This window comes from Rhamphochromis sp. 'chilingali' (assembly GCF_963969265.1).
Source record: "Rhamphochromis sp. 'chilingali' genome assembly, chromosome: 8".
Lineage (NCBI taxonomy): Eukaryota > Metazoa > Chordata > Actinopteri > Cichliformes > Cichlidae > Rhamphochromis > Rhamphochromis sp. 'chilingali'.
The window spans coordinates 23,143,109-23,168,456 of record NC_137935.1 but is presented as its reverse complement, the minus strand read 5'-3'; the positions used below and the strand labels follow the sequence as shown (position 1 = coordinate 23,168,456).

At 40.3% G+C, this 25,348-nt stretch overlaps 3 protein-coding genes across 3 annotated transcripts; all 3 read left to right on the top strand.

The window, feature by feature from the left end:
• The first annotated feature begins 212 nt into the window (after window positions 1-212).
• Window positions 213-8,982, top strand: akt2 (v-akt murine thymoma viral oncogene homolog 2). Its single transcript, XM_080890285.1, has 14 exons — window positions 213-630; window positions 2,209-2,383; window positions 2,623-2,754; window positions 2,853-2,964; window positions 3,837-3,990; window positions 4,812-4,943; window positions 5,041-5,106; window positions 5,211-5,279; window positions 5,532-5,654; window positions 5,944-6,072; window positions 6,363-6,577; window positions 7,235-7,322; window positions 7,397-7,499; window positions 7,627-8,982. Exons 2-14 carry the CDS (start codon window positions 2,338-2,340, stop codon window positions 7,704-7,706), a joined length of 1,449 nt encoding a protein of 482 aa, XP_080746411.1. The 5' UTR covers window positions 213-630; window positions 2,209-2,337; the 3' UTR covers window positions 7,707-8,982.
• Window positions 8,983-11,589: 2,607 nt separating this feature from the next.
• ccnp (cyclin P) lies at window positions 11,590-16,226 on the top strand. Its single transcript, XM_080888926.1, has 9 exons — window positions 11,590-11,766; window positions 12,297-12,422; window positions 12,656-12,743; window positions 12,904-13,076; window positions 13,240-13,338; window positions 14,286-14,441; window positions 15,137-15,295; window positions 15,384-15,562; window positions 15,696-16,226. Exons 1-9 carry the CDS (start codon window positions 11,686-11,688, stop codon window positions 15,853-15,855), a joined length of 1,221 nt encoding a protein of 406 aa, XP_080745052.1. The 5' UTR covers window positions 11,590-11,685; the 3' UTR covers window positions 15,856-16,226.
• An 815-nt stretch (window positions 16,227-17,041) lies between these two features.
• LOC308400803 (CLOCK-interacting pacemaker) lies at window positions 17,042-24,744 on the top strand. Its single transcript, XM_080888782.1, has 5 exons — window positions 17,042-17,339; window positions 18,320-18,458; window positions 21,617-21,799; window positions 22,409-22,590; window positions 22,715-24,744. Exons 3-5 carry the CDS (start codon window positions 21,625-21,627, stop codon window positions 23,750-23,752), a joined length of 1,395 nt encoding a protein of 464 aa, XP_080744908.1. The 5' UTR covers window positions 17,042-17,339; window positions 18,320-18,458; window positions 21,617-21,624; the 3' UTR covers window positions 23,753-24,744.
• The last annotated feature ends 604 nt before the right edge of the window (window positions 24,745-25,348 follow it).

The window sequence follows — 25,348 nt, the reverse complement described above, 5'->3', positions numbered from 1 at the left end:
GCTACACTGCAGCTGTGACTCTGTTTGCTTTTAAAACTCCTAGCTGACTGACTTGAGATCCATTAACATTAATTTGGCTTGTTTCACACGACTGCCTCCCTGTCACTCAGTCCAGCTCTTTCAGGCTAAGGTTACAGCAAAGCACTTGATGTACTTTCACACTGACCGTTCAGGTGCAGTGGACCCCTCTCTGGTCTCGTACGTCACTTCCTTTTAGTGTGAGTCTGCGGGGCCGCTGTACTGTCTGGCTGGGACGGAGGGCTTCAGTGCTAACCTTATTAAACTCCAAAGAGGCGTTTTCTTTTCTCCTGGATTGTTCTTTTTAATTACTTGTCATCGCATTTACCTGCCCGGCACTTCGCACCTTAGTGGAATCTGTTCCCTGGTCTGTTCACACACGTTTCAACAGAGAACTGCAGCAGCGACTTGAGCAAGCACGCCGCCGCTACCGCTGTTGTTGTCAGAGAAGAAAACAAGCTCGGCGAGCAGTCCGCTAAGCTGTGTGATCATTGACAGAGTTCAATACACACACGCTTCCAGTGATATCTGAGGGTAGCTCTGCGATAGCGTAGCTCCGAGCCTTTTCAAAGAAGCGACGGCTGGGACTTCTTCGTTGTCACTGAAGCCGAGGTAAGAACAACCAGAGTAACGAGAAATACCGCAAACGGCTAACTAACATGCTAACTAGCTGCTAGCTTGAAGGATATTTTGGCTAGCTGCCTTGTTTGGTCGTAATGCGGTCACGGTCAGTGTCCTCGCTGCTACCTGACGCGCCACTTGGCCTAGCTGCACATCGGCTATAATGTTAGCTGGGAGTGTTGTAACTACTCTACTCATAAGCTAGAGAAGCTTTGAGCCCGCTTTGGACTTGGAGGAGTAGCATTTGTTGACTTTGTTTCAGTTAGCTAGCTACACCACTGGAGGATGTGGACGTGTTAACTTTACGGTAATGTTTACGTTTGGCAGATTGTGGTCGCGCTGAGTACGGTGCTTAGTTTTAAATTTGAATTAAATTATATTTTCCGACAGAGTAGCAGCATATATGTCGGCTTGCCTCCGTTTCTTTAAGAGTTGCTGCATTTTAGGGCAAAAAACAACCTTAACGCTTGGCTGGTAGTGTTGGGAGGAGAGGTCACGTCTGTAAAAACAAAGGGGTGTAAGTTTACAAGGAAATGTCCTCCTTGTTTATTATCTCAGAGAGCAATTACCTATTATTCTGGCCAAGCTGTGATAACTAAGGATAGTCATAAAAAAAAAGAAAGTCTGAAGTCGAGGGGAGCCTTATCTGTTTCATCTTTGTAAACAAGGCAGTTCAAACAGTCTTTGTGACTGTACGCACTGTAATATTCAACCCCTTCATTTTCACCGAAACGCTGCGAAATTCCGGTAAACCTATTATCTAACATAAGCTGTTGATTCAGGACTGACCCTGGATCACCAAGGCCTCTCCACAAACATTTAACAAGAGCCGTTGTTGCTTTTTGACATTACACAGCGTTTCAGCCATTTCACTGTTAGATGAGCGGCATTGATTTCCTGATCACTTTCACTTGGCTATTGCTCGAATACGAGGATCTACTACGTTTGGCTATAACGTGACAGTAAAAAAAACAAACAAACAAACAAAAAAAAAAAAACACCGGGGGGGTGGTAAAGATTTGTCAGAGAGATTTGCATGAGATAATGATGACGGCACCTGGAGTGGTCATGATAATGATGTGCAAATTGCAGCAGTTTTCTTTTGTTGTGGAGTTGCTTTTCAAAGTGGCAGAAGGTGGAGAGTTTACTCAGGCACATTGCTGCAATGACAGCAGTCAGATAGGCATCAAGAGCAACACTTTTTTTTCTTTGTGCATGTGTGTCAGTTTCAGTTTGTCTTCACCGTTTTGCTTCCTTTAGGCATCGTGTCTTCTCGTATTCATTTTCGTTCCCCTGCACCTTAGTGAACATTAAAAACAATTACTTGAGGCTATGTGTTCCTATTCAAAGTGAGGAACCGAATTGTCCATTCAGGGAACGTTTTTAGTAGTTATCGACAACTAACATTACACTTTTCCGATAATCCTGTGCAGCTCTGCGTGTTTCTTATTTAAATGAATGTAGATAACCTATTTAACTTGGCTTTTTAACTGGCTTTGTTGTATTTTACCTTTCATACTCTTCTTGGTTATTCTCAATTTAACTGGCGTGCTTGGTTCTTTCCTCCAGGTATTTCTTTCTTTTTTTGTTGTTGTTATCTGAGCCACAGTGAGGCACTTGACCAATAAGAACAGCTTGCACAATTTCCACCAACCTGTCTGCAGCCCCCTCCCTACCCAGACAGTCTTCTGCCCCAGCATGAATGAAGTCAGTGTTGTGAGAGAGGGATGGCTCCACAAGAGAGGTAAGGGGACCTTTGTGTTCAATATCCATCACCTGAGTCTGCATTAAATGACATAATTTTATATTTTAAGTATTAGCTACTTCTCGTGAGCTTGTCAGGGGTTCCTTTATTGACAGAGAACAGCTGTGACAGCCTTATTGGATTCCCAGTGTAATGATGTTCGAGTACATGTATAGGAAAGTCAGACATCACTGGCCTCTCTTTAAAAAAAATTAATAAATAAATAATCTGTTTTTCAGGTGAATATATTAAAACATGGCGTCCTCGTTACTTCATCTTAAAGAGCAATGGCTCCTTCATTGGCTACAAAGAGAAGCCTGAGGTGTCCAGTGACCACAACCTCCCACCACTCAACAACTTCTCTGTCGCAGGTCAACTTTCCCTTCTGGCTGACAAACTTGAGTCAGTGCAATATCTAAACTCTGTTTTATTGTTGGTTCCTTCAGCTGAAGTGTCTGTGCTTTTGCAGAGTGCCAGCTGATGAAGACGGAGCGCCCCAAGCCCAACACGTTTGTCATTCGGTGTCTGCAGTGGACCTCCGTTATTGAGCGGACTTTCCATGTAGACAGCAATGAGGAGAGGTAAGACTTCCCACTCTCTGTGGGAAAAGTGTCGATCACAGTGGCTTTAGGCTGGTGCATCTTAAAATTCTGTTTACTTGTGAAAATGGCTTTTGTCTGTAATTTGTCTCTCCATACTACATAAATATCCTAAAAATGAACTTAAATATTGTTCAGAGATGACATAAACTCTGCTTGAGCTCAATAAACCTTGTTTTCTTTATCATCATTTGCAGAGCGCTGTTTCACTAGAACCAGACTCCAGTTATTTATTATTTATATCCAGTTATTATTTAATTGCTCTGAAGTGGATTTTGCCCTTTCTTTTGTTTCAGATACATAACAAGTTTAAATAAGTGAACTGATCATACATGTGCGGTCTTGGAGATTACAGATTTAAAACAACAGCAGAGTTTTATATAGCGTTGCCATGGTATCCAAATGTTGGCAATATGTTTTTTAATTTATATGATACAAAATCCTTTGTGTAACCAAGTTGATTTTAGTATGTAGTTTTGATCACATCTTAAAACAGCTTTAAAAGAATAAAAACGGAAAGACACAGAATGGACCAGAATTAATCCAGAGTCGATAAATGGGTCATTGTTAACCACACTCACTGAAAGCCATTTAGTTTCCAAGTATGAGCAGCCATCATAATCTAAAGAGAATTCAGGGCCAGATTAGGCCTGATTATTCACCTCTAACCCAAGCATTCGTCATTGGGCTTTGTTTACATCGTCTCTGCCAAGTAGCAAATCCCAGCAGCCCCTAGATGACTAGTACACGGATTATCCTCTACCTTCTAAACTTAGCATGCTAGACTACAGATTTTCCCACTGAGATTTATTTAAATTTTGACTACTTTGATGCATGTGTGTTGCTCCAATCAGGGAGGAATGGATGCGATCGATTCAGGCGGTAGCAAACAGCCTGAAGAGTCAGCAGCAGGATGAGGAGCCCATGGAGATCAAATTTGGCTCCCCGAGTGACAGCAGTGGCATGGAGGACATGGAGATTGCTGTGTCCAAATCCCACACAAAAGTGGTCAGTATTTGCACAAGCAGTGCCTGGCAGCTGAGTGTATGCTGTGTTTGTCCAGCTAAGCTCATCTTTATTGAGCAAGTTGTTCAAACTTTAAGCCTCTTTCTCAAAGCTTTTTTTTTTCCCCTTGGTTTTGATGAAGCAATCTTTAAAGGAGTTCAGGGTAACATTTCATTATATATTTTATCAATTGCTAAGTCACTTCAATTGATTTTGAAGATTGTTGAAAATAACAACCAGTGAGGTTGTTATTGAGTATTAAAAACATATAACATGTATAGCTGTTAATGTGTACTGATCAAATACAAGTTTGTTGTTCTGTAAAGAAGTCTTAATTTATGGGGTAAAAGTGTTCCTATCACATCTTATCCCAGTTGAAGTGTTCTGCTTTACTTTGTGTTTGTGCGATATAATTCAAATTGTGATCTGCCTCCTTGTCACCTCCCTTACATTCTGTACACCAGAGGCCTGCACAAGTCTTTGAAGTAATTCTTTGAAATGAATATCAGTCCATCTTGTTGCTTTTGTTTCTCATGCAATATGAAAAATTAGCAATATTTTGAACTACATCGTGGCATAACATGTTGCCTGTCATTAACACGAGAAATCAACATGCTAGGATACATCAGCAGTGTCCAGTAGCTGTTACTTTACATTTTAGATAGAGGTAGTTCCGATGTATTTATACATAACAACACATCCTTCAGACCAATCAGAGTTCGAAGATGAAACATTGGTGGCATCTTTGAGAGTTGAGTTTCGTTCAAGAGCACTCGTAGACCCATTAATTTGTCTCGGCTGATCTTTGACCTCTGTTTTCTCAGACTATGAGTGACTTTGACTACCTGAAGCTTCTGGGCAAAGGGACATTTGGTAAAGTGATCCTGGTGAAGGAGAAGGCCACAGGGATGTACTATGCCATGAAAATCCTGCGCAAAGAAGTTATCATTGCTAAAGTGAGTCCTGTCACATCAATATGTGTAGTAGCAGAATTCTGAGCAGTTAGTTAGGTGTTGTTTACACTCCAAGTACTGAATGTGTGTTTATATTTAGGATGAGGTGGCACACACAGTTACAGAAAGCCGAGTTCTCCAAAACACACGGCATCCTTTTCTAACGGTGGGTAACGGTGCATCTATTGTTGTTTCAGTTTCTGCTTTCCTACAATGACTGGACTTTCATCAGTATAAAACAGTCAGTAATTCATCTTCCCTCTTTTACAGACACTAAAATATGCATTTCAAACACACGACCGGCTATGCTTTGTGATGGAGTATGCAAATGGAGGAGAAGTAAGTCTTCCTCTTCCTCTTTCTCTTACTGTTGTGTCATTTCTTTGCGTGACCTTTTGGAAAATGGCTAGTTGCAGAAGGGCAAAAACATAGAGGACACTGCAGTATTGGGTCACATTAATGAATAAAAAAGAATAGGTTTGATTTGAGAAATGTATTCCAATGTGCTTTTTTCTTTTCAGGAAATCCAATGTCTTGAGAGGATTTACGAATATTTTTTTGAGCTCTTTCCTGTTTTTAATTCTCTTGCAGCTCTTCTTTCACTTATCCCGGGACAGAGTATTCACAGAAGACAGGGCTCGATTCTACGGTGCAGAAATAGTGTCAGCACTGGAGTATCTTCATTCACGCAATGTAGTTTACAGGGACCTGAAGGTAGGAGGATTTCTGGCTTTGACTGTATAACAGTAATGTATACATATATTAAGGAGGGATGGGAGGGATATATAGGGATTAGCTAGTAAGGGAGTAATGACTTGATAGCATCATTACTCCATGCAGCATCTCTGATGCAACACATCAAAGCATCCAAGTTTTGCAGTCACACTGCAACAGGACAACAAATAAGCACTTTTAATATGTACAATAAGTATGCGATTTTAAATTATTTTCCCAGCATGGCTGTGGGCTGATTTGACTCTAATTTGAATTTCTCCCCGCACAGCTGGAGAACCTCATGTTAGACAAGGACGGCCACATAAAGATAACAGACTTCGGCTTGTGTAAAGAAGGGATCACAGACGGCGCCACCATGAAAACCTTCTGTGGAACCCCGGAGTACTTGGCACCAGAGGTAATTCAGTGGTTGCTTTTATTGTCATGAGGGTGATTTGTGGACAGTATGATGTAAAAAGGCACCAGTGACACAGAGCTGGATGAGACAAGTGGGATAGATGATAAACAATATTACCTTGATAAAAGGACCAGTCACAGTATTCAAAGTGGCCATTTTATCAGAGGATGTCTGTTGCCACCTTGTTCCCAATTTTCTTTTGTGATGGAAAAAATGTTTACTGATATTCCTGCACCGCTATTTTCATTGTTTGGTTTCTTTCTCAACACTTTTCATTTCTACCCTGTCAGGTGCTGGAGGACAACGATTATGGTCGAGCAGTGGACTGGTGGGGATTGGGTGTAGTGATGTATGAGATGATGTGTGGCCGATTGCCTTTTTACAACCAGGACCATGAGCGCCTCTTTGAGCTTATCCTAATGGAGGAGATCCGCTTCCCCAAGAACCTGGCTCCTGAGGCCAAGGCCCTGCTGGCAGGCCTGCTTAAAAAAGATCCCAAACAGAGGCAAGTTGTCCCATCACAATAAGCACTACTTTATGAATATTATGAAGAATAATTAGAGAGAGAATTAAATGGCTAAGTTGAACCTTAAAGATTTTTACAGCCACTTAACCAAAAATAAACCGCCTAAAATATGTTTTTGATTAAAGCTTAAAATCCTTGAATACATGAATATTTATTCATTGTTTTGAACTTTATCTGCAGCATAATGGATACATGGCAGCAGTTCAGCTGCACTTGTTGCACTCTGTTAGTTTTCTGAATCTTCCACTGTGCTCAGGGGCACCATGTATTCAGCTATAAAAGGAGTAACCATGTTATTTAAGCCCATGTTCTTTCTTGATTTGTTTTGGCTCAGGATAATGGCCATAAACAGGAATGTAATTAGTTGTTGTTTTGACCAAGCACTGCGTTTCTGGTAATAGTTGGAGAACTACTAATATTAGCACATTAAGGACTGCCTGCAGGCTTACTAACACATTGCATATGGTAAGGAAATGAAAAATAAATTTGTCTACAAATTGGTAAATATAAGTCAGTGGAGACCAACACAACAAGTGCTTGTTGTGCCCATCTAATGACTGTGTTTTGTACATTTATTTGTAGCTGGTGAGTGTGTGGGTGGTGGTGACGATGATGGTGTTTTTGTTGTGTTTACAGGCTCGGAGGTGGTCCAGACGATGCCAAAGAAGTGATGAGCCACAAGTTCTTCACCTCCATTAACTGGCAGGATGTCATTGACAAAAAGGTGAGATGAAAACAAACGATGGGGGAAACTGGATGACTGGCATGCGAACTGACTGATTTCCTTCCTCTCCTCAGCTTATTCCACCCTTCAAGCCACACGTAACATCCGAGACGGACACGCGCTACTTTGACGACGAGTTCACAGCACAATCTATTACAATAACTCCTCCAGACAAGTGTAAGTGCACTTAAGTGGCTGCTTTTCTTTGTGCTTGGATTTATTTTTCTAAGCAGCTCTAAGTTGTTGTTGTTGTTTTTTTAACGTCTAGTTTCATCTTTGTATCATCTTCTTCTCTCCCCTCCAGATGACAGTTTAGACGTAGAGGATTCAGATCAGCGTACTCACTTCCCTCAGTTCTCCTACTCTGCCAGCATACGGGAATGATCCCTCAGACTTTTGAATGAGCAGGCAGGCTGACACACGATCACAATCCCACATACACACTTGCACTGCTGAGGAAATTTGAACGACACCAACAATTTAAAACAAAAAAAAAACAACAAAAAAAATAAAGGAAAAAGAAAGTGGCACAAGACACATTTTCATTCTGTTTTTAACGCACACATACTGGCAAATCAGACAAGACACAGATCATAGTAGTAGGGAATGAACACACACAGACCCTGAATGACTGACCTCAGCAGGTTGGTGTGGATAGACTGGCAGCTTTGTCTCTGTAAGTCCTCTCAGGGCTTGCGTTAGGCTTCCCTGCGGGACCTCTGCTGCAACACATCAGAGCCTTGACACTTTGAAAACCAGGTTATGCCAGCAAGTAACACCTCTTTACCAGCTGTTCCATGCTTCACACACACAAATAAACACACACCAAAATCTACCAACTCATGCACAGACTGCATAAATGTACTTGATAGAGTTTTACAAAACCAGTATAATCAAGATTGGGAAAATCACAGCAATTTGATGATGGGGGAGACAAAGTTTGATTTCATCACTTGTTACGGTTTTAAATGTAAAGCCATATTTCTGCATTTTTTTTTTTACATTTTTTTTTAACAAGTGCTCTTTCTGGAACTTGCTGTTACAAATCAAGAGTGGGATTTTTCCCTACAGTTGGGTTAAAGGGGGGCAATAAGGAAGAGGAGAAGGGTAAGGAGGGGTTGCCATTACTGTTTGCACTGCTTGTGTGTGTGTGTGTGTGTGTGTGTGTGTGTGTGCGTGTGTGTATGCAAATGGTCGAGCAGATGTGTATGTGCATATAGGGTGCAAGAGAATGTATGAACAACCATTTTGAGTCTCAGCCATCCATTCGTGTCTGTTTTTATGCACGATGTTTTGGGTTTTTTTTTTAACTCTGAACTTTTGCTGGAATATGGACAAGAGAGGACGCCACCGAGCACACTAAACACGCTGGGTGTTTTGTTTTTGTTTGTTTTTTCTTAAGGGAACAGGCATGTCATTTATGATTGGCTGGCTTATTGCTAAGTTGAATCAGTCTGGATTATAAACTGGGATCGTGTGTATGGCTCACATTTGCTTTAAAATACTGCATTAAATTTATCTTGATGCAGCAGACAAGCTCCTAGCATCCAAAGTGTGCGACTAACTTGTAGCCAGTTGAAAGTCTAAGCAAGTTTTCCTTCAGGCTAGCCGAACTTCCATGTTGAAGCAGTAGGAATAGAAAGAAATCCCCCCCCCCCCCCCCCCCCCCCCCCCAACCTGTCTACAGAGACCAATCTAGAGGAGAACAGACATCTACTGCTCTCACTGGAGAATTTGGCACCAGTCGTTTATTTTCAATCTGTATTACCAATTTTTTTTTTTTTTTTTGTGTGTGTGCTGTTTTGTTTTTTTTAATTTAGCCCGTGGGTGTCTCCCCTGTATTTAGAGAATGAGCGTTCAATCATTGGTAAGAGGCCAAAATTTGACTGAGTTGTTAAACACTTCACATGATTCCACCTTTGATGTTTAGTCTTTGTGTTTTTAGGGTTTGTTTTTTTTTTTTGGTTTTTTTTCTTAAATTCTGTGTTGAAGCACTTAAATCTGTGTAGCTGTACATCTGGAGCAACAGTCTGCAGGTTTACAATCAGACTAAAAGCTGCGTGAGCTGTTTGACCGACCTTCAGCCTGCGAAAGAGGAGGAACTGATGGAAACGCGAGCGCTGATGTTGAAATAATAAAAGCCCTGAACATGATATTGAAAGAGTACTCAAATTGATGAACGTGTATTCCATAATGCTGGAAGAGGATGCTGGTTGCTCTTTGAACTTAACTAAAGGAACATCAAAACTTTTTTTTTTTTTTTGTATGTCATCATTTTTTGTTTGGTTTTTTTTCCATCCCCCCCCCCCCATCTATTTCTCAAACCTTTGAAGACACATTGTCTTGTTTGAGTATACGTTATATAAGATATATATTAAACTTTTTTTTAAACCACTTTCTTTTAAGTTCTTCATTTCAAGGGGATTCCACGTGAGGATTGCTTATGTAGCAATTTGACTTGCATTGTCACATCAGACACATCAAAAATGAATTTAATGGTTTTATTAATAATAATAATAATAATAATAATAATAATAATAATAAGCTGATATTGGAATAGGAGGGAAAAATGGAAGTTTGTCACTTTTTACTTAAAGAGACATTTGCCCCAAAATGGGTTAATTGTGAGCAAGCCAAGAGCAGCACTTGACTGAACTTACTGTGTATATAAATATTTTCTGCAACAAATCAGCATTCTCTGGGACATCCCTCGTGTCATGTCACATCTTTATTTCTTCAATTTTAAGTTTGTGTGAATGTTGTGGTGTGACAGAGTGTGCCTGTGAGTGAAAGTGGTGAAATAGACACGAGAATCTAAAGGCCCCTGCTCCTCAAATGATGATGATTATGTGGTGATCAAATGGCTTTGATTTACAGTTCACAACTCCAGCACCTCTTCTCACTGGCTCAGGCACAGCCATCATACTCTAGCCTAGCGTCCTGCGTTTTGGAAACAGCAGGATCAGATATCAGAACCATTGCACTGATGGACTCCACTGTGGACTTGCCTTCATTGCTATCACGGCCATAAGGGGGTGCTGCTGGACTTCTTTTGATATTGGTTGTGAAGCCATACACTGAACCTCGCTGCTGGCCACGCTTTAAGCAATGCTTCAATGCTAAACATGCAAGTTAATACCCCTGACCTCTCCTGTAGGCGTACACGGGCACAACAAGTGCCTCTTTATTATTTTGTAAATACCAAAAAAAAAAAAAAAAAAGAAGCAGCTAGATGGGGAATGCAGCATTAGTAGAAGGGGAGGCCTGCAGCTTCGTAGTGTTTGATTTGCAGCTTTACTATGGTTATCTTGCTTCTTTGTATATTTGAATGTGATCAGCAGTCAGGAATGTCACACCTGATGCCGGTATAAAAGATTTTTTTCCTCCCCTTTTTTTTTTAATATAGATTTTTTTTTTGCTTGTTGCTGTTAGTTAAGGCTCAGAGGGCAATGAAAAAAAGCAATCTCTAAGGGGAGGACTTTGTCCTGGAAGGCATTTCCAGCCCCCTTTTGCAAGACTTTACAATGTAACGGGTGATACCTGCTACAGTATGGTAGCTTATAACATTTGCAACTATAATGTGCCAGTAAACATTTTTACTGAAGAAATCTGTGTGTGTTTTTCTTTCATGAACTTGGTCAGTGTAAGCTACATATACATGCACTCCTTTTCCTGGATAAGGTTGTCAACTAAAGGGACTGTACGTTTAGATTAATGTTACACAATGAGTGTTAGAATTTAAATATAGATGCATATTAGGCCAGAAATAAATTCAACCCAGACCTAGTTGAAGCCATGAGATGCTTTGAAATACCATTTGTGCAATTATTTGAGAAAGGACATTTCCTACAAGCCAATTCTAGCAACTCAATTATTACATCATTTTGTAATTCGACGATTGCACTATGATAGCTTTGTTTGTATTATAAAACTAGTGAAGGAACATGGCCTCGCGTTGACCTTCGTGGGGTTGCATAAAATGCCCCAATTATGAGAGTATAATATAACCGTTAGCATTGTTCGATCTCACTAAAACGTAAGTCGCGGTGGACAAAACATTTCATTTAAGACTTAAAGTTCAGCTTTTTCCTTGAACTACGCAGATGAATTTTATGAGCTTTTAAGGACCCATGAATGTCTCACGGTTTGACGTTTTCGCTACAATATGCATTTTTGCGCAATCTCCATTTGTTTATTTAGCCATCTATCTGGCTATCCACCGGAAGTTCTAACCTGTCCATCACACCATTGACCCCGCCCCAATCAGTGGGCTCACCTGTCTTTATTAATGGCTGTTCTGGCTGCACGACTCTGCTCCAGGCCTCCGTCGACACCCGTGGATAAGTAGCTGCAGCGGCCGTGCATGAGACCTCTGTCTTCGGCTGTGACCATGGCCAGGACTGGGTTCTGCGACACCAAGCCTCTGCTGGACTTACACAAGAAGGTTTGCTCGGTGTGCTCCAGAGACCCAGTCTTAAACATATGTGATATACTTCTAAAATCAACTGTTAGAATGAAGCATGGAAATTTCTTCAGTTTCCATGCTTCATTTCTTTTCTGCCTTAAACCTTGGTGTGCTTGCTCAAATGCGGTGAGAATTTGGGCAAGCTGGTGGAGAAGTGAATGAGGAAAAGTAACCTTTACCTCATTAATCACATCCCTTTGTTATTGCACCCCGTTATCATCTCACAGCAACATAATTAGATGAGTCTGAAACTTTTTTTTACTGCACTGCAGTCACCTTTCTCAAAGTCTACAAGTTTCTGTTATTAGACTGATTGTGTTCACCTGCCATGAGTCCATGTGGCTGTAACAGGACCTTGATGTGAGGCACGCTTTTTGAACAAATCATTGCAGAGATATACTGTCAGCAGATTGTCTCACAAACTGTACTGGGGGGAGAAATGCATAGCCATTCAATTTTAATGTCAGAATCAGAAAGTGTCAGTCAGTTACCATCTGTGATCCCTCCAGGCGGATGAAAGGCGAGCCCCACTAAGAACCTGGGCTAATGCCTCTGGGCCTATAGATCGCTGGCTGCCTGTAGAAGCAGACGAGTCCAGGATGAACTTGCTTAAAATGGAACCAGAACGCAGATGGGTATGCTTTTTGTCTCCCAACACTAACATGACTTCATGTACTTAAAGTGACTTAATGTATTCTTTTGCCAGCTAAGTGTAGAATAGTTGCAGGAATTCTGTGTGGATGTAAAGTTCCTCTCCTTTGGAGAAAAAAGTCTGGGTTAGAATTGGTGCTTTTATTTTTTCCTTGCCATGATCATAAGAGTTGCAAATTGAGCATCATTTTGCAATGATCAAATGTGTTCTCTGCAGGAAAGGAGGCTGTCCTTGCAAACCAGTGATGGCATCATCATGGGGTTTCATGAGGACAGTAGGGCATGGTCACCTGGTAAATTAATTGGTATGTTTTGTTTTGAAAGATCAGAGCCATAAAACCACGTGGTGCCAACATATAGGATGAATGGTTAATAAAATTGAATTGTCAGTGCTCATAAGAGGGAATATCGTTTTAAATCTGCTCAACGTTTATAAACTTGTGCTTCTCTTGCTGTCCTGTATAGCAGAAGGGTGTGTAGAAGATCCTGTGCTGCTTTATCCTTGTGGCCTGCAGGGTCTTCCTAGCCTACAAGTGCTGGTTCCTAGTTTGTTGCGCCATGAAATAGAGAAGGCATTAGAGAAATTAGATGTCATATGGGACCGGACATATGCCTGGGAGATGTTTCTAGACATGATGGTGAGACACAATTAAACCCCTTCATGTCTTATCTGAGTTAACCTTGTCTTTCAAGTGGGCTGTGTGCACAGGTCACTTGTAATGTGACTTCACACACTTATTATTGCACTCTCATCCTTTATTTTTTTTAATGTGCCTTCTGTCTTCTATTTTCATCCTTTAGCGAACCCAAACACAGAACTCTCTTCCCAGTGCTGACCTCCCCAGGTATTTTACTAATGCCACTCGAGGTATTCTGGTGGATTGGCTCATTCAGGTTCATGTAAGTCCCATTTAAAGTAGATTAATTTTTAGCTAATCAAAGACTGTATCCCTTTGTTGGGTTGTTTGTAAAAAGTAAAACGGGTACTGGGCACACAGGACACGCATGAAAACACACCATCAAAGTAAGTGGATAATGTTGGGTTAATCTATCTAAAAAAAACTATGAGCATACATATTGTAAGTTTGTAAATATGTAAATGGTGTTATTTATATACAGTTCAGGTTATTGCACATAGAATTTGGTATTGCACAGTGGTGGTTTATAGAGGGAAATGGGGGAAAGTTGGGGGGCGGGGGTGGGACTGTGTTATCGGTGCGTGTAGAAGTTGAAGAAAACTGTTTGGGTTTTTTTTTTTGGGGGGGGGGGTTTGAGTCTGTGGGCCTTTGTGCTGATGCATCTTTAGCATTTTCCCCAAGGGAAGCAGGCTTCATACAGCTTGCTCGTATTAGCTGATAAGCCTGCACTTCATGTTCAACTCCAAAAAAGCCAAGATGGAAATATGTGAAAAGCTAAACAGCAATGCTTTTAAAATGGTAGTGTACAAATTAATGGATGGCATCACTGTGGTTATGTATGTACATCTTCCATATAGAGCATAGGTGTCAAACTCTGGCCCGCGGGCCAAATTTGGCCCGCAGCCTAATTACATTTGGCCCGCGAAGCCATACCAAATTATTATTATTAGAGCTGGCCTACTGGTATTATACAGCTAATATATATATTGTTTAGTATTAAGCTTTGCTTGTTCCATATTCAGTTTTTCAGCAAAACGTGTTTGAGTCCATAAGAAAAGATTCATTCTTATATCTGGAGGAATAAATATATTTCAATAAATATTAACGTTAGCCTGCGACTTTGTTCCAGTTTTGAATTTTGGCCCACTGTGTATTTGAGTTTGACACCCCTGATATAGAGTATGAAGGTCCTGTTTTGTTTTTTCCCAGGAAATTATGCACTTTCAAGATGAGACCCTTTATCTGGCTATACACCTCCTCAACCGCTCACTGCGACTAATCAAGGTGACCACAGCCAATCTGCAGCTCCTTGGCATGGTTTGTCTCTTCATTGCTGCCAAGAAAGAAGAGTGTCTTCTCCCTGAGGTATGCTGCCTCAGCACTCCATGTCTGAACAGATACAGCATCCTTGGATCTCTAAATAAGCCGTGAGCATGTTCAATACAGTGTAATTTGGCATGCCTTCATAAATATATTTTATGTCCTCTTGTTTCTTTGTGATTAATTGGTCAGCCTATTCATCTGGCCTGAAGCTCACATGGATTTTTTTTTTTTTTTTGTTAAGAGAAAGGTGAAAACAAACTACCTAAAGATGATACCCTACCCAAAAACATAGATGGCCTGAAAGCAGCTATCAAAGCAGCTTGGCTTCAGTAACATTTCAGGAGTGTCACAAGCTGATCACCCACATGCCATCCAGCACTGATGCATTAGTTTGTGCTAAATAATCCTTATCGAAGTGCTGAGTGTATAAACATACTCTTCAGAAGCTCAACTTTTTAATTCTTTTTTTGGTATTCATCTTAAGAAATATTATTTTGAGATACTGGAATTCTGAATTTCTGGAATTTCACGAGCTATATGCTATAACAATAAAAATGAAGTGTATGAAATATTTCACATTTTGTAATGAATATATGAAAGTTTTACCTTTTCAGTTAATACAAAAAAAAAAACATTCACCTTATGATCTTTTGAGATTCACTACTATTTTTAATCTTGCAAGTTAAGATGACAAACTTCTTTTCTAAAGCTGTTCTATCTTGTGGTGATTGCTCCAGGTGTCTGGACTCTGCTCCCTGATGGATCACACCTATACTAAGCATCAGTTTCTGCGAATGGAACGCAAAGTCCTCTCCGGCCTCAAGTTTGAGCTATCCTATTCTCAACCTCTTCATTTCCTGCTTATTTTTGCCTCCGTTGCTCACTGCAGTGCCATGGTAGATGGACAACATTTTTGTCAAGATGTTTTGTACATATTGATCAGAAAGATCCAGTGTCACCCCATCCTGTTATTTGTGGCACTAGGTGGTGTGGATGGCTCGTTATCTGCTGGAGCTGTCGCTCCTGGAGGGCCAGTGTGTGGTGTTTCTGCCCGCTCAGCTCGCTGGAGCTGCACTCTGTTTGGCCCGCCAAGTTGTGCAGGAGCCTACAACACCAGAGGGAGAGGCTGCCTGGTGTTTAGTCTCCAGCATTCATGTTGGCAGGTCAGCAACACATTTATTCATCACAAATTAATTAGTTACCACATTTACATCTATACAAAGCTTTGTTACTTTCGTAGTGGTTAGTTTAATGTCTGTGCTGCTTTTTTTTTTTCTTTTCTTTCTTTCTTTTCAGTGAAGCTACTCTTATGAAGATCATGCATATTCTAGCCAGTGCTGCTGCCAAGGCTCAGACCTGTGCTACTTTTCTTAAATTTTCATCTCCAGAAACCATGCATGTCAGTAGACATCCAGGACTGAAAAATGCCTCCAGTCTACTGGGTGTATGCAGTTGACATACCTGATTTGAAACAACTTGATTACATTGTTGAGCTTCAAAGGTGCTAAACTTGTACAAACTAGTTTAAACTAGTTATACTACACTAGTATAACTCAAGAATGTCATTCCTTTGACAAAAAACTTCCAACCAAAGCAGTATCATCTTGACTATGGATCATGAAGTGTTGACATGTAATTGGGTAAAGAAACAAGTAAGATTTGTTGCCAGACATATGTACTGACCAACTTTGCAGCACACCTGTTTTATGAACTTATCTTGTAGCTGATTTAAGAAATATATATTTGAACTGTATTGATGTGTCCTTGTCTTGCCATTTTGTGGAGAGGATGTCTGAATGCCAAGTTATTTGAGAAAGTTTTAATGTAAAAAAATAAAGTGTCTGTTGCTGAGTATTGACATCCGGCTTATTCATTTTTGTATAAATGTGGAATACATTTAAGTCCAGTGGCACCTGGAAAGTGTTTCTTTTCAATGGCACAGGAATGTTTAATAAAAAAAAAGTATAAAAGTCTGAAGCCACCTCTAATTTCTTTATATTTTGCTAGAAAAAGTGGAAATGGGTGCAGAGACGTATTGTGCCAATGTACAGGAAACTGGAACTTGTCTGTCAATATTTGCTTTGACCACATTTATTCTTAAACACAACTTGAACACTCTTAATTTCTTTGAGTCTTCAGGAATGGTTTATTGACGGATATGCAGCGATCTTTGGTTATTGCTTGTCTTTTTGTTCTGTTCTGTCAAGATGATCCCCAAACTCTAGGAAGACTAAAAAAAACCAACGCACACAATGGAACACTATCAATGCTTTCACTGCATTAGCAGAGTGTTTGGGCTCATCTGACCTAGGTACTCTAGGTTCATTATTCCATGAATTAAACACTTACTGTTGAATCATCCTGACTACATCTGTGTGTGTATATATAAGAGAACTCTTTATTGTCATTGCACAGTCATATATATATATATATATATATATATATATATATATATATATATATATATATATATATATATATATATATATATATATATATATATTAGTAGTACAATGAAATTGGAAAACTGTCCTTTCGCAAATGTGTCTTTTGACCCTCTTGGTTTCCTGCACAAGCGCTGCCTTCCTGCGCACGTGTTTCCTATGATTGGCTCTTGGAGTTCTGTCACGGACCAATGGGAGCTTAGCTGGCGGAGAGAGCTCGTTTCGTGTGTGTGTGGTAGGTGGTACAACAGGCAGCTGTGGGTTCAGTTAAGGTAAAACAGGACGAACACACGTTTAATTGTGTCGCCGCTGGGCTGTCCTCCCACAGTGTTGTTCATACTTACAGGATCGAGTGACAGCGTGCGGACACTGGTTATGTTTTGTTTTCACTTTTTCGGATCGTTTCTGGGATCGGCGACGTCAAGCTAGGAAAAATTTAGCCACTGTAATTTCAAAACAAAATCGTCGCAGTTTGTCCGGTTGGATAAAAGTACAGGTAAGTAGTGACGGAAGAACCTAAACTCAACAAACAACTATATATTGCACTGAGTAGTGTATAAAATATATGATACTATTCACAGAACCGCGTCTTTTTACTTTTTTTTTTTTAAGCTGTGAGTTTTATTTTGAAATTTATCGCATATGGCGTTCAACTTAAACAGTTTGATGGACGTTGCCTAATTTCAAACAGTTTTAACCCTAGCTTTTTTAAAACAGCAAATTTGACAAAGCACATATAAAATATACATACTGGATATACAACAGCTATAACATTTGAGCGTTTATGGACAGCATTTTTTTTTTTTAAAAAGCAGAGAATCTAGAAAACAAGCCTTAGAATGGTATAATTGGCTGTTTTACGTAGAGGTTTTACGTTTAGCTTATGTCAACAGATAATCTACACACAGCGTTTATATTGCCACCACCGTGGATACTAAATGTATTTTTTATGTTTTTGTTTGTGTGAGAGGAAGTGTATGTAAGAAGAGGGCCGGACTTAAAGTTGGGTATTACATAACACGGGGGGTGGGGGAAGAGTGGTGTTGTTCAGCTGACAGCGGGCTGTGGTGCCTTCATGGAACCAGCCCGATAATATCATAAATGCTGTGATGATGTCATCAGTCAAGCCCACCCGATTGGTAGGATAATATCTTTAAATTCTTAAAGAGCAGCCATTAAAGTTAAAAGTCCTTCAACTGCACAGCCATGCATGCTGCTGTAGTTAAATCGTTATCATCTCAACTCATCTTTGAGACAGAGAAATCACAGTAGAGAGCACAGAGGGATAATATCAGATTGTAGCTACAGTTTGTGGGCAACATGAGGAGTTCTGTGTATTACAGCCTAATTGTAAGTCATTTTAGTATCTTCATTAAAGCCGAGCTTTATCATGTCAGTTTATTTATATCGGTGCCTGCGTTGTACAGTATGAATTGATATGATTACTTGTTTCGTCCTTTACGTTTTGTTTTACAGAACATAATGCAGGGTGACATGCTTGGGGCAATTTAGAAATGGTGCTGGCAGATAGTTTTTCCCAGCTGAGTGACTGTCTTCAGCACATGAAGCAGAGTGCACATCACAGCTGAGCAGACAGTGGTGTGGGGTCAAGCAGGTAAGCTGCAAACGTGTGTGAAATGTGTTGTTGGAAAGTTAGAAAACCAGAAACCCATTTTTCTTTAACTTCCTAATATAATTATATGTATTTGTATGCTGATACATGGTACAGTTGAGTCCTAATTGAATAACAAGATCAGATGATGCTGGTATGTAATTCTGTTGTCTTTCCTATAATCTTGAACTATTGTTTACACATATACTGCCCTGTCAGTAAGTGTCTTGCAAACAAACTTATTTTTATTTATTTAGCAAAGATCCATCAACTAACATTTATGTCTGTTTGATGGTATTTCTCACAGGCCTTTGGCAGAAATCTTGGTTGTTTGCACCATGGAGTACTGTGGTGCAAACAACAGTACTTTTTTTGTAGACTAACTCCAAAGGCATTGGGCTTTATACAATTAGGTCAGCAATTTACTGGGTAAAGAATTTTTTGTAATTTTCCCTCTGTAGAAGTTTGTTATAAATCAAACTGTCAATATGTGGTTGGAGTAAGCTGAAGGCATGCAAAAATTAAATGCAATTTGCATTTACTATTTAGGAATTACAACTATTACAAGAGACTTACAAATAATTTAACAAACAATTTTAAATATAAGAATTGTTATTTGTGTTATTTATTTACCAAAGTCCTTCACACTAAATGACTACCTGAAGTCTAGAACCCGTGGACATCACCAAATGCTGTTTTTCCTTCATTGAGATGCTCTTCCAGGCCTTTACTGCGGCCATTTTCAGCCACTGCTTGTTTGGGGGCCTTTCTGTATTTAGTTTTGCATTAAATGATCGAACATTGCGTTAAATGATCGAACATTGCTTTGTTGAGCTGAGCTCAAGCGACAGACTTGGCTATTGAAGAAAATATTTCTTTGCCATTAGAAACTGTTGAGTTGCTTTTGCAGTAGGCTTTGGGTACGTATCCATTTGCATTGTGAGGTGCAGAATCTGGACAGACGTTTCCTCTTGCCTCTTCTATCAGCAAACATCTCATCAAGAAATCCTAGTGACCTAGTTCCACTGGAATAATACTCCCTCCACCATATTTGACAGATGATGTAGTATGCTTTGGTTCATGGACTGTTTTTGTCTTTGAGAATACTTTTCTCAACATTGTGGTGCAGACTAACTTTGGTATATTCTTGTAAAGTCTTATCTGGTTTTCCTGTTCTTGAGTGTAATCAGCTCTGTATTTCCATTCTTAAATGTGTCTTTTGATTGTTAGCTTGACAATGATTGCCTCACCTATTTCCTCTGTTCTTCACCTGGTTAGCTGTTGTCAAGTTCCTATCAACCAAGGAAATAATGTCATCATGGTCTTTAGTCATCTTCTTTTAGCCTTAGTCGTCTTCAATTCAATTCAATTCAATTTTATTTATATAGCGCCAAATCACAACAAAAGTCGCCTCAAGGCGCTTCATAGATACAGAGAAAAACCCAACAATCATATGACCCCCTATGAGCAAGCACTTTGGTGACAGTGGGAAGGAAAAACTCCCTTTTAACAGGAAGAAACCTCCGGCAGAACCAGGCTCAGGGAGGGGCGGCCATCTGCTGCGACCGGTTGGGGTGAGAGAAGGAAGACAGGATAAAAGACATGCTGTGGAAGAGAGACAGAGGTTAATAACAGATATGATTCAATGCAGAGAGGTCTGTTAACACATAGTGAGTGAGAAAGGTGACTGGAAAGGAAAAACTCAATGCATCATGGGAATCCCCGGCAGCATAACTAAGGGAGGATTCAGGGTCACCTGGTCCAGCCCTAACTATATGCTTTAGCAAAAAGGAAAGTTTTAAGCCTACTCTTGAAAGTAGAGATAGTGTCTGTCTCCCGAATCCAAACTGGAAGCTGGTTCCACAGAAGAGGGGCCTGAAAACTGAAGGCTCTCCCTCCCATTCTACTTTTAAATACTCTAGGAACAACAAGTAGGCCTGCAGAGCGAGAGCGAAGTGCTCTAATAGGGTGATATGGTACTACAAGGTCATTAAGATAAGATGGGGCCTGATTATTTAAGACCTTGTATGTGAGGAGCAGGATTTTGAATTCAATTCTGGATTTAACAGGAAGCCAATGAAGGGAAGCCAAAACAGGAGAAATATGCTCTCTCTTTCTAGTCCCTGTCAGTACTCTTGCTGCAGCATTTTGGATTAGCTGAAGGCTTTTCAGGGAGTTTTTAGGACATCCTGATAATAATGAATTACAGTAGTCCAGCCTGGAAGTAATAAATGCATGAACTAGTTTTTCAGCATCACTCTGAGACAGGATATTTCTAACTTTAGAAACTTAGTTACAGCGCTTTCAGAAAGACATCTGCTTTGATAAAGTCTACTCTCCACTGCTGTGTAATCAATTATTGTAAATGTAAATGTTATCAGGAAATGATCAGACAGGAGAGGGTTTTCAGGAAACACTGACCCGTGCAAGAATCTACCAAATTGTTGGTAAACATTGTATGCTATCCTTCTAATAGTTTTTTGTTTTTTTTTAAATTTGATTTCATTTTTTCCAGCCTCACTTGCAACACTCTCTCTTTGGACCTTCATTCCAGTGAAAGGACACCCTGTGAAAAACAGCTCTTGCAATTAACCATGGATCTGTTTATCTGTTTAATTTCTCAAGGAAATAAAACACAGGGCTGGGACGCACCTGGCATCAGGGATTTGTCCAATTGCTTCTGAGCCTCTGAATCTGAATTTGTGCAACATTTTTGTTAAAGTTGAGAGTATGTGCTTCAATCACACTTTGATTGTTTAAAATCCAGTTTTGTGATTTTTTTTTTAAATTGATTAATTAATTAATTAAAAAAACATATGGGCATGTACATGGCTTAATAGAGTCCTAAATGTATGTCAAGATCTGGTTTATGGTTAGGACTTAAAAAGTATCTGTCTAACTGTGTCTTAGTGAGTGATGTTAGGACCATCTGTTCAACACTGTGGTTAATGTTGCTGTCTAAGGAATTTTAACCACACATCAACTGAAACAGAGTATTCCATTTTACAAATTAAACTGAAACAGTTACCCTCCTATAGTATGAAGTATGAGGATATTGCTGTTTATTTGTGGATTATATATATGGTAAACCTGTTTAGGGTTACTATTTCCTACATCTTAGCACAGAGGAGCTATTTAAATTTCTCTGATTTTCTTGATAGGGTCCAGTATGCCAAAGGAACAGCCTCCATTGGATCAGCACAGCCTTTGTGCTGCACCCAGCAAGAAAGTTAAAGATAAGAGCAACAATACAGCTCTACTGGCTATACGTGACATTAAAGACAAAGATGACTCAAGCAGGAGGGGCTCCCACTGCAGCTCCGAGAAGGACTCTGGCTTCTCTGGTGAGTCCAAGTCGATATAACGAACGTTTCATATTTAATTTCATAGCTATTCACCATGCTTTTTAGATTTATATACAAGCCAGTGCAAGCATTGATACCTTCACTTCAACTTTGCTGGAATAATATCTAAAGCATCTCCTTGAATTCAAAGTGAAAAGGTTATTACAAATATATAGTTTTAGCTTTTGGGGTTAGATTTTCATCTATGCGACATTCCTAAGGGACACGGTGAAAGTTGATTAGAAGAAAATCATAATGCAATGAGTATTGTTGGACGTTCTTGTGTGGCTTGAGTCATTTAAGAGCATCTAATGCACTTTTTTAAAATTTTAAATACAAATAAGAAAATAAATAAAACAGAAATACAAACACTGTGCTACTGATACCACAAAAGAAGTGTTGACTGTAGGAAAGCATGCATGTTGCTCCTGTCTTCCCTTTTGTGAGAATAAAGCAAATGTTTGCCTAGTTTGATTTGGTACTGCCTGATAAGGTAGTGAGGGGAAGAAAAAACATCTTTCTGCTGCATTGTGTCACAAAAAGTTCAACTATCCTCTTGAATGTGGCGTTCAGCTGTTAGCATTTCTTCCTGTAATAACTTTTCTGCAGATGGTTCAGACTGGCAACTGGAGGACCAGAAGAGAAACAAAAGCCAGTTCAGAGCCAGTGAACATGCAGAAACGTCACAAAACCAAGAACGTATGCAAAGGAATCTTGGAAAGCATTCTGTGATGCCTGATGGTCATGACCAGCCACCTGTTTACATGATCAAGAACACGATGCTTAACCAGGTAAAGAAGGATACAACCAACACAGGATAGTCTTTCAGAAAGAAAAATAATGTTCACATCAGATGTACGGTGGAGCTCCTCACCAGTGTGTCATATTGACTTTTCTCTTCCTGTTTTGTTCCAGCAGTCAGATGTGACCCAGAAAAGAGGCCAGCTTCTCTGGAGAAACAGCGTCACTGACATCAACCATTCGGGTTCTCGTCAAATAATCCTTCTCCAGCAGCCAGGATTGTTGCCTGCTACCTTCCAGCTATCAAAGCCCTTGTCCCGAAAGTTTAATGTCTCAGAAAGGAAAATACCTGGTTCCTACTTACCCATACTGAACTCCTACCCACGCATAGCGCCACATCCCAGCAAGAAACCACCGGATAAATATTCAATCCACGAATGCCAGAGTCTCAGCAAGAGGGTGTGCTCAGAACAAAAGGGTGATGGCCCGTCTGTGACCCGAAATCTGCCAGAGCAGCACCTTCATAAACAACCTAAGTTGGCACTCTCAGCGACTGGCATGCCGTGTTCTTCTCCACCCCAAGATCAACTGTCTGCCTCAAGTCCCACCCCTACTTCCATGAGCCAGAGATCCCCATCTGTATCCAGTCAGGACACCAGCTACTCGTTATTCACAACCAGTTCGGCTGGACTTAAAAGAGATGCCACCACCAGTATTCGCCACCGACGTTTTCTCAACACAGTAAAAATCCTCCGACAGTCTGGTCTGCTGGACATTACATTGCGCACAAAGGAGTTGATGCGTCAGAGCAACGCCACAGAGAGGGACCTCTCCCAGCTGCGGCAGCACACAGAGCTGCTGTGCCAGGCTGCCAGAAACCCCAGCCTCAATCTAAATGGTATCACTGTTTGGGAGCACCTCCATCAAGCTATGGCTGAGTCAGGAAATTATCCCAACCTTAAAATCCTGCAGAATATCCAAATCTCAACTGTGCCAGGTTCTGCCGGTCCATCAGAAAGGATTTCCAAAGGAGACACCAACAGGCCACAAGCTGCTGAGACCACACAAGCCCTGCCAATGTGCCTTCTCAGCACCATGCCAGAGCAACACTGTGGTGTACAACAACAGTCAAAACAAGACAGGAAGCTCAAGGCCAATGAGACATCCTTAGACAAAGCCAGCTTTACACCTCCTGACAGTTCTACTGGTTAGCCCAGTTGGCAGTGCCTTTTTGAAGGGTGAGTTTTAGTTGTGGACATTTAGTTTTATGAATATTTTAAACCCAGCGTTACAGGAGTCATGCAGAAAATCTCTGTAGGTCCATGGAAATCAAACACAGACGTAGCTTTAGTCCTTACTGTGCGTGTCACAGTTTTCGGACTTAACTAATGGCTTAATGCACTTGAGTGCAATCAAAGACCAGATTCACCATCTGATGACAGATGATGGTACAATGTGTGCTTGAGATGCACTTAAAGAAGAGGAAAAAAACGTGTTTCCCTGGGAGAAGGGAAGGGGAGTGGCACTTCATGCAGTGGTGACATCTGCAGTATATATTATCAAGTTTGGTTGTTTTGCTGTTGTTTCAAACCAACCACATTCAGGGAAAGATGAATAGAAACAGTTCTTTTATACCTGTATCACCAACATCGGTGTGATTATTCTGTGCCTTTGATAGCACAGCTGAAGCTAAAGACTCAAAATATAAACTGTTCAACACTACACTGGACATGTGGATTTCTGTCCAGTCTCTTTTCCACAAAGCCTTAAAGCTTTTTTTCTTTTTTTTAAACAGGGGCACATTTACATCACAGGCTATCATGCTGTTGTTGTTGGTTATAACAACTTTCTTTCTTTTACAAACACAGCACACATCTCATGATAATGGAAGCAATTCTGCAACAAGCTCTATGTATCCAGTCATACCACATCCTCTCATGTAGCCGCTTTATTTTTTTCTTTTTTTTTGATCAAGCCACTAATTGTTGCTTTTGTATGGTCATTTGTTTTTGCTCGTAGAAAACCACACTTTGGTTTATAAATGTAAAAATTTGAGTATAAACGCTGTTGTTTTTGTTTTGTTTTTTTAATGCATAGGGTATGTGCAAGATTATTCTCTCTTTCTGCATATGAACACATTTGTGAAACTTAAGGTGGTTTTTAATGCTAAGTTTTCATAATTAAGCTATTTAAATAAAACAATATGGGAAAATGGTCTTTATTTCAATGTGGAGCTTTTCAAGGTGAGTCTCATATTATTGTTGTGTTTTTGTGCCACATGTTTACTTAACCTTGAGTTATTCTAGCTGCTGCTATGGAAACTGACAGGGTGCTTCATGTGGTAGAAGTGCAGCACTGTCTCTGGTTCCTGAAAGCCATGGAAATAGTTTCCTTTCCATTTGCTGGATTGTGTGGATTGTAACTCTTGTCTACACTGTGTTCTTTTCCTAATGAAATAACATGCTGACATATGTCTGTGAAGGTTCTCAGTCATCCAGGTCATCGTAGTCAAAGGAGCTTGGAAAGAAAAGCGTCTGGACTTCTTTAAGTTACTTGAAGACGTTTCACCTCTCATCCGAGAAGCTTCTTCAGTTCTAAGGTCAAATGGTGGGGAGTCCCAGATATAAACCTAGTGGGAGTAACCCCCCCAAAGAGGGACAAGAGGACCCCCTGATGATCCTATAATCGCCTGAGCCAAGGTGTGAAACTGGGTGTGGGTCCCAATCAGCCAGAGTTTCTGACATATGAAAAGTACACTACAGTGGGGCAAAAAAGTATTTAGTCAGCCACCGATTGTGCAAGTTCCCC

Coding starts and splice junctions, on each gene's coding strand:
- akt2 (XM_080890285.1), top strand. CDS start 2,338: ATGAATGAAGTCAGTGTTGTGAGAGAGGGATGGCTCCACAAGAGAG. Junction 2,755..2,852: donor CAACAACTTCTCTGTCGCAG/GTCAACTTTCCC, acceptor GTGCTTTTGCAG/AGTGCCAGCTGATGAAGACG. Junction 4,944..5,040: donor AAGAAGTTATCATTGCTAAA/GTGAGTCCTGTC, acceptor GTTTATATTTAG/GATGAGGTGGCACACACAGT.
- ccnp (XM_080888926.1), top strand. CDS start 11,686: ATGAGACCTCTGTCTTCGGCTGTGACCATGGCCAGGACTGGGTTCTGC. Junction 12,744..12,903: donor GTCACCTGGTAAATTAATTG/GTATGTTTTGTT, acceptor TGTCCTGTATAG/CAGAAGGGTGTGTAGAAGAT. Junction 15,563..15,695: donor TCCAGCATTCATGTTGGCAG/GTCAGCAACACA, acceptor CTTTCTTTTCAG/TGAAGCTACTCTTATGAAGA.
- LOC308400803 (XM_080888782.1), top strand. CDS start 21,625: ATGCCAAAGGAACAGCCTCCATTGGATCAGCACAGCCTTTGTGCTGCA. Junction 21,800..22,408: donor GAAGGACTCTGGCTTCTCTG/GTGAGTCCAAGT, acceptor ACTTTTCTGCAG/ATGGTTCAGACTGGCAACTG. Junction 22,591..22,714: donor AGAACACGATGCTTAACCAG/GTAAAGAAGGAT, acceptor GTTTTGTTCCAG/CAGTCAGATGTGACCCAGAA.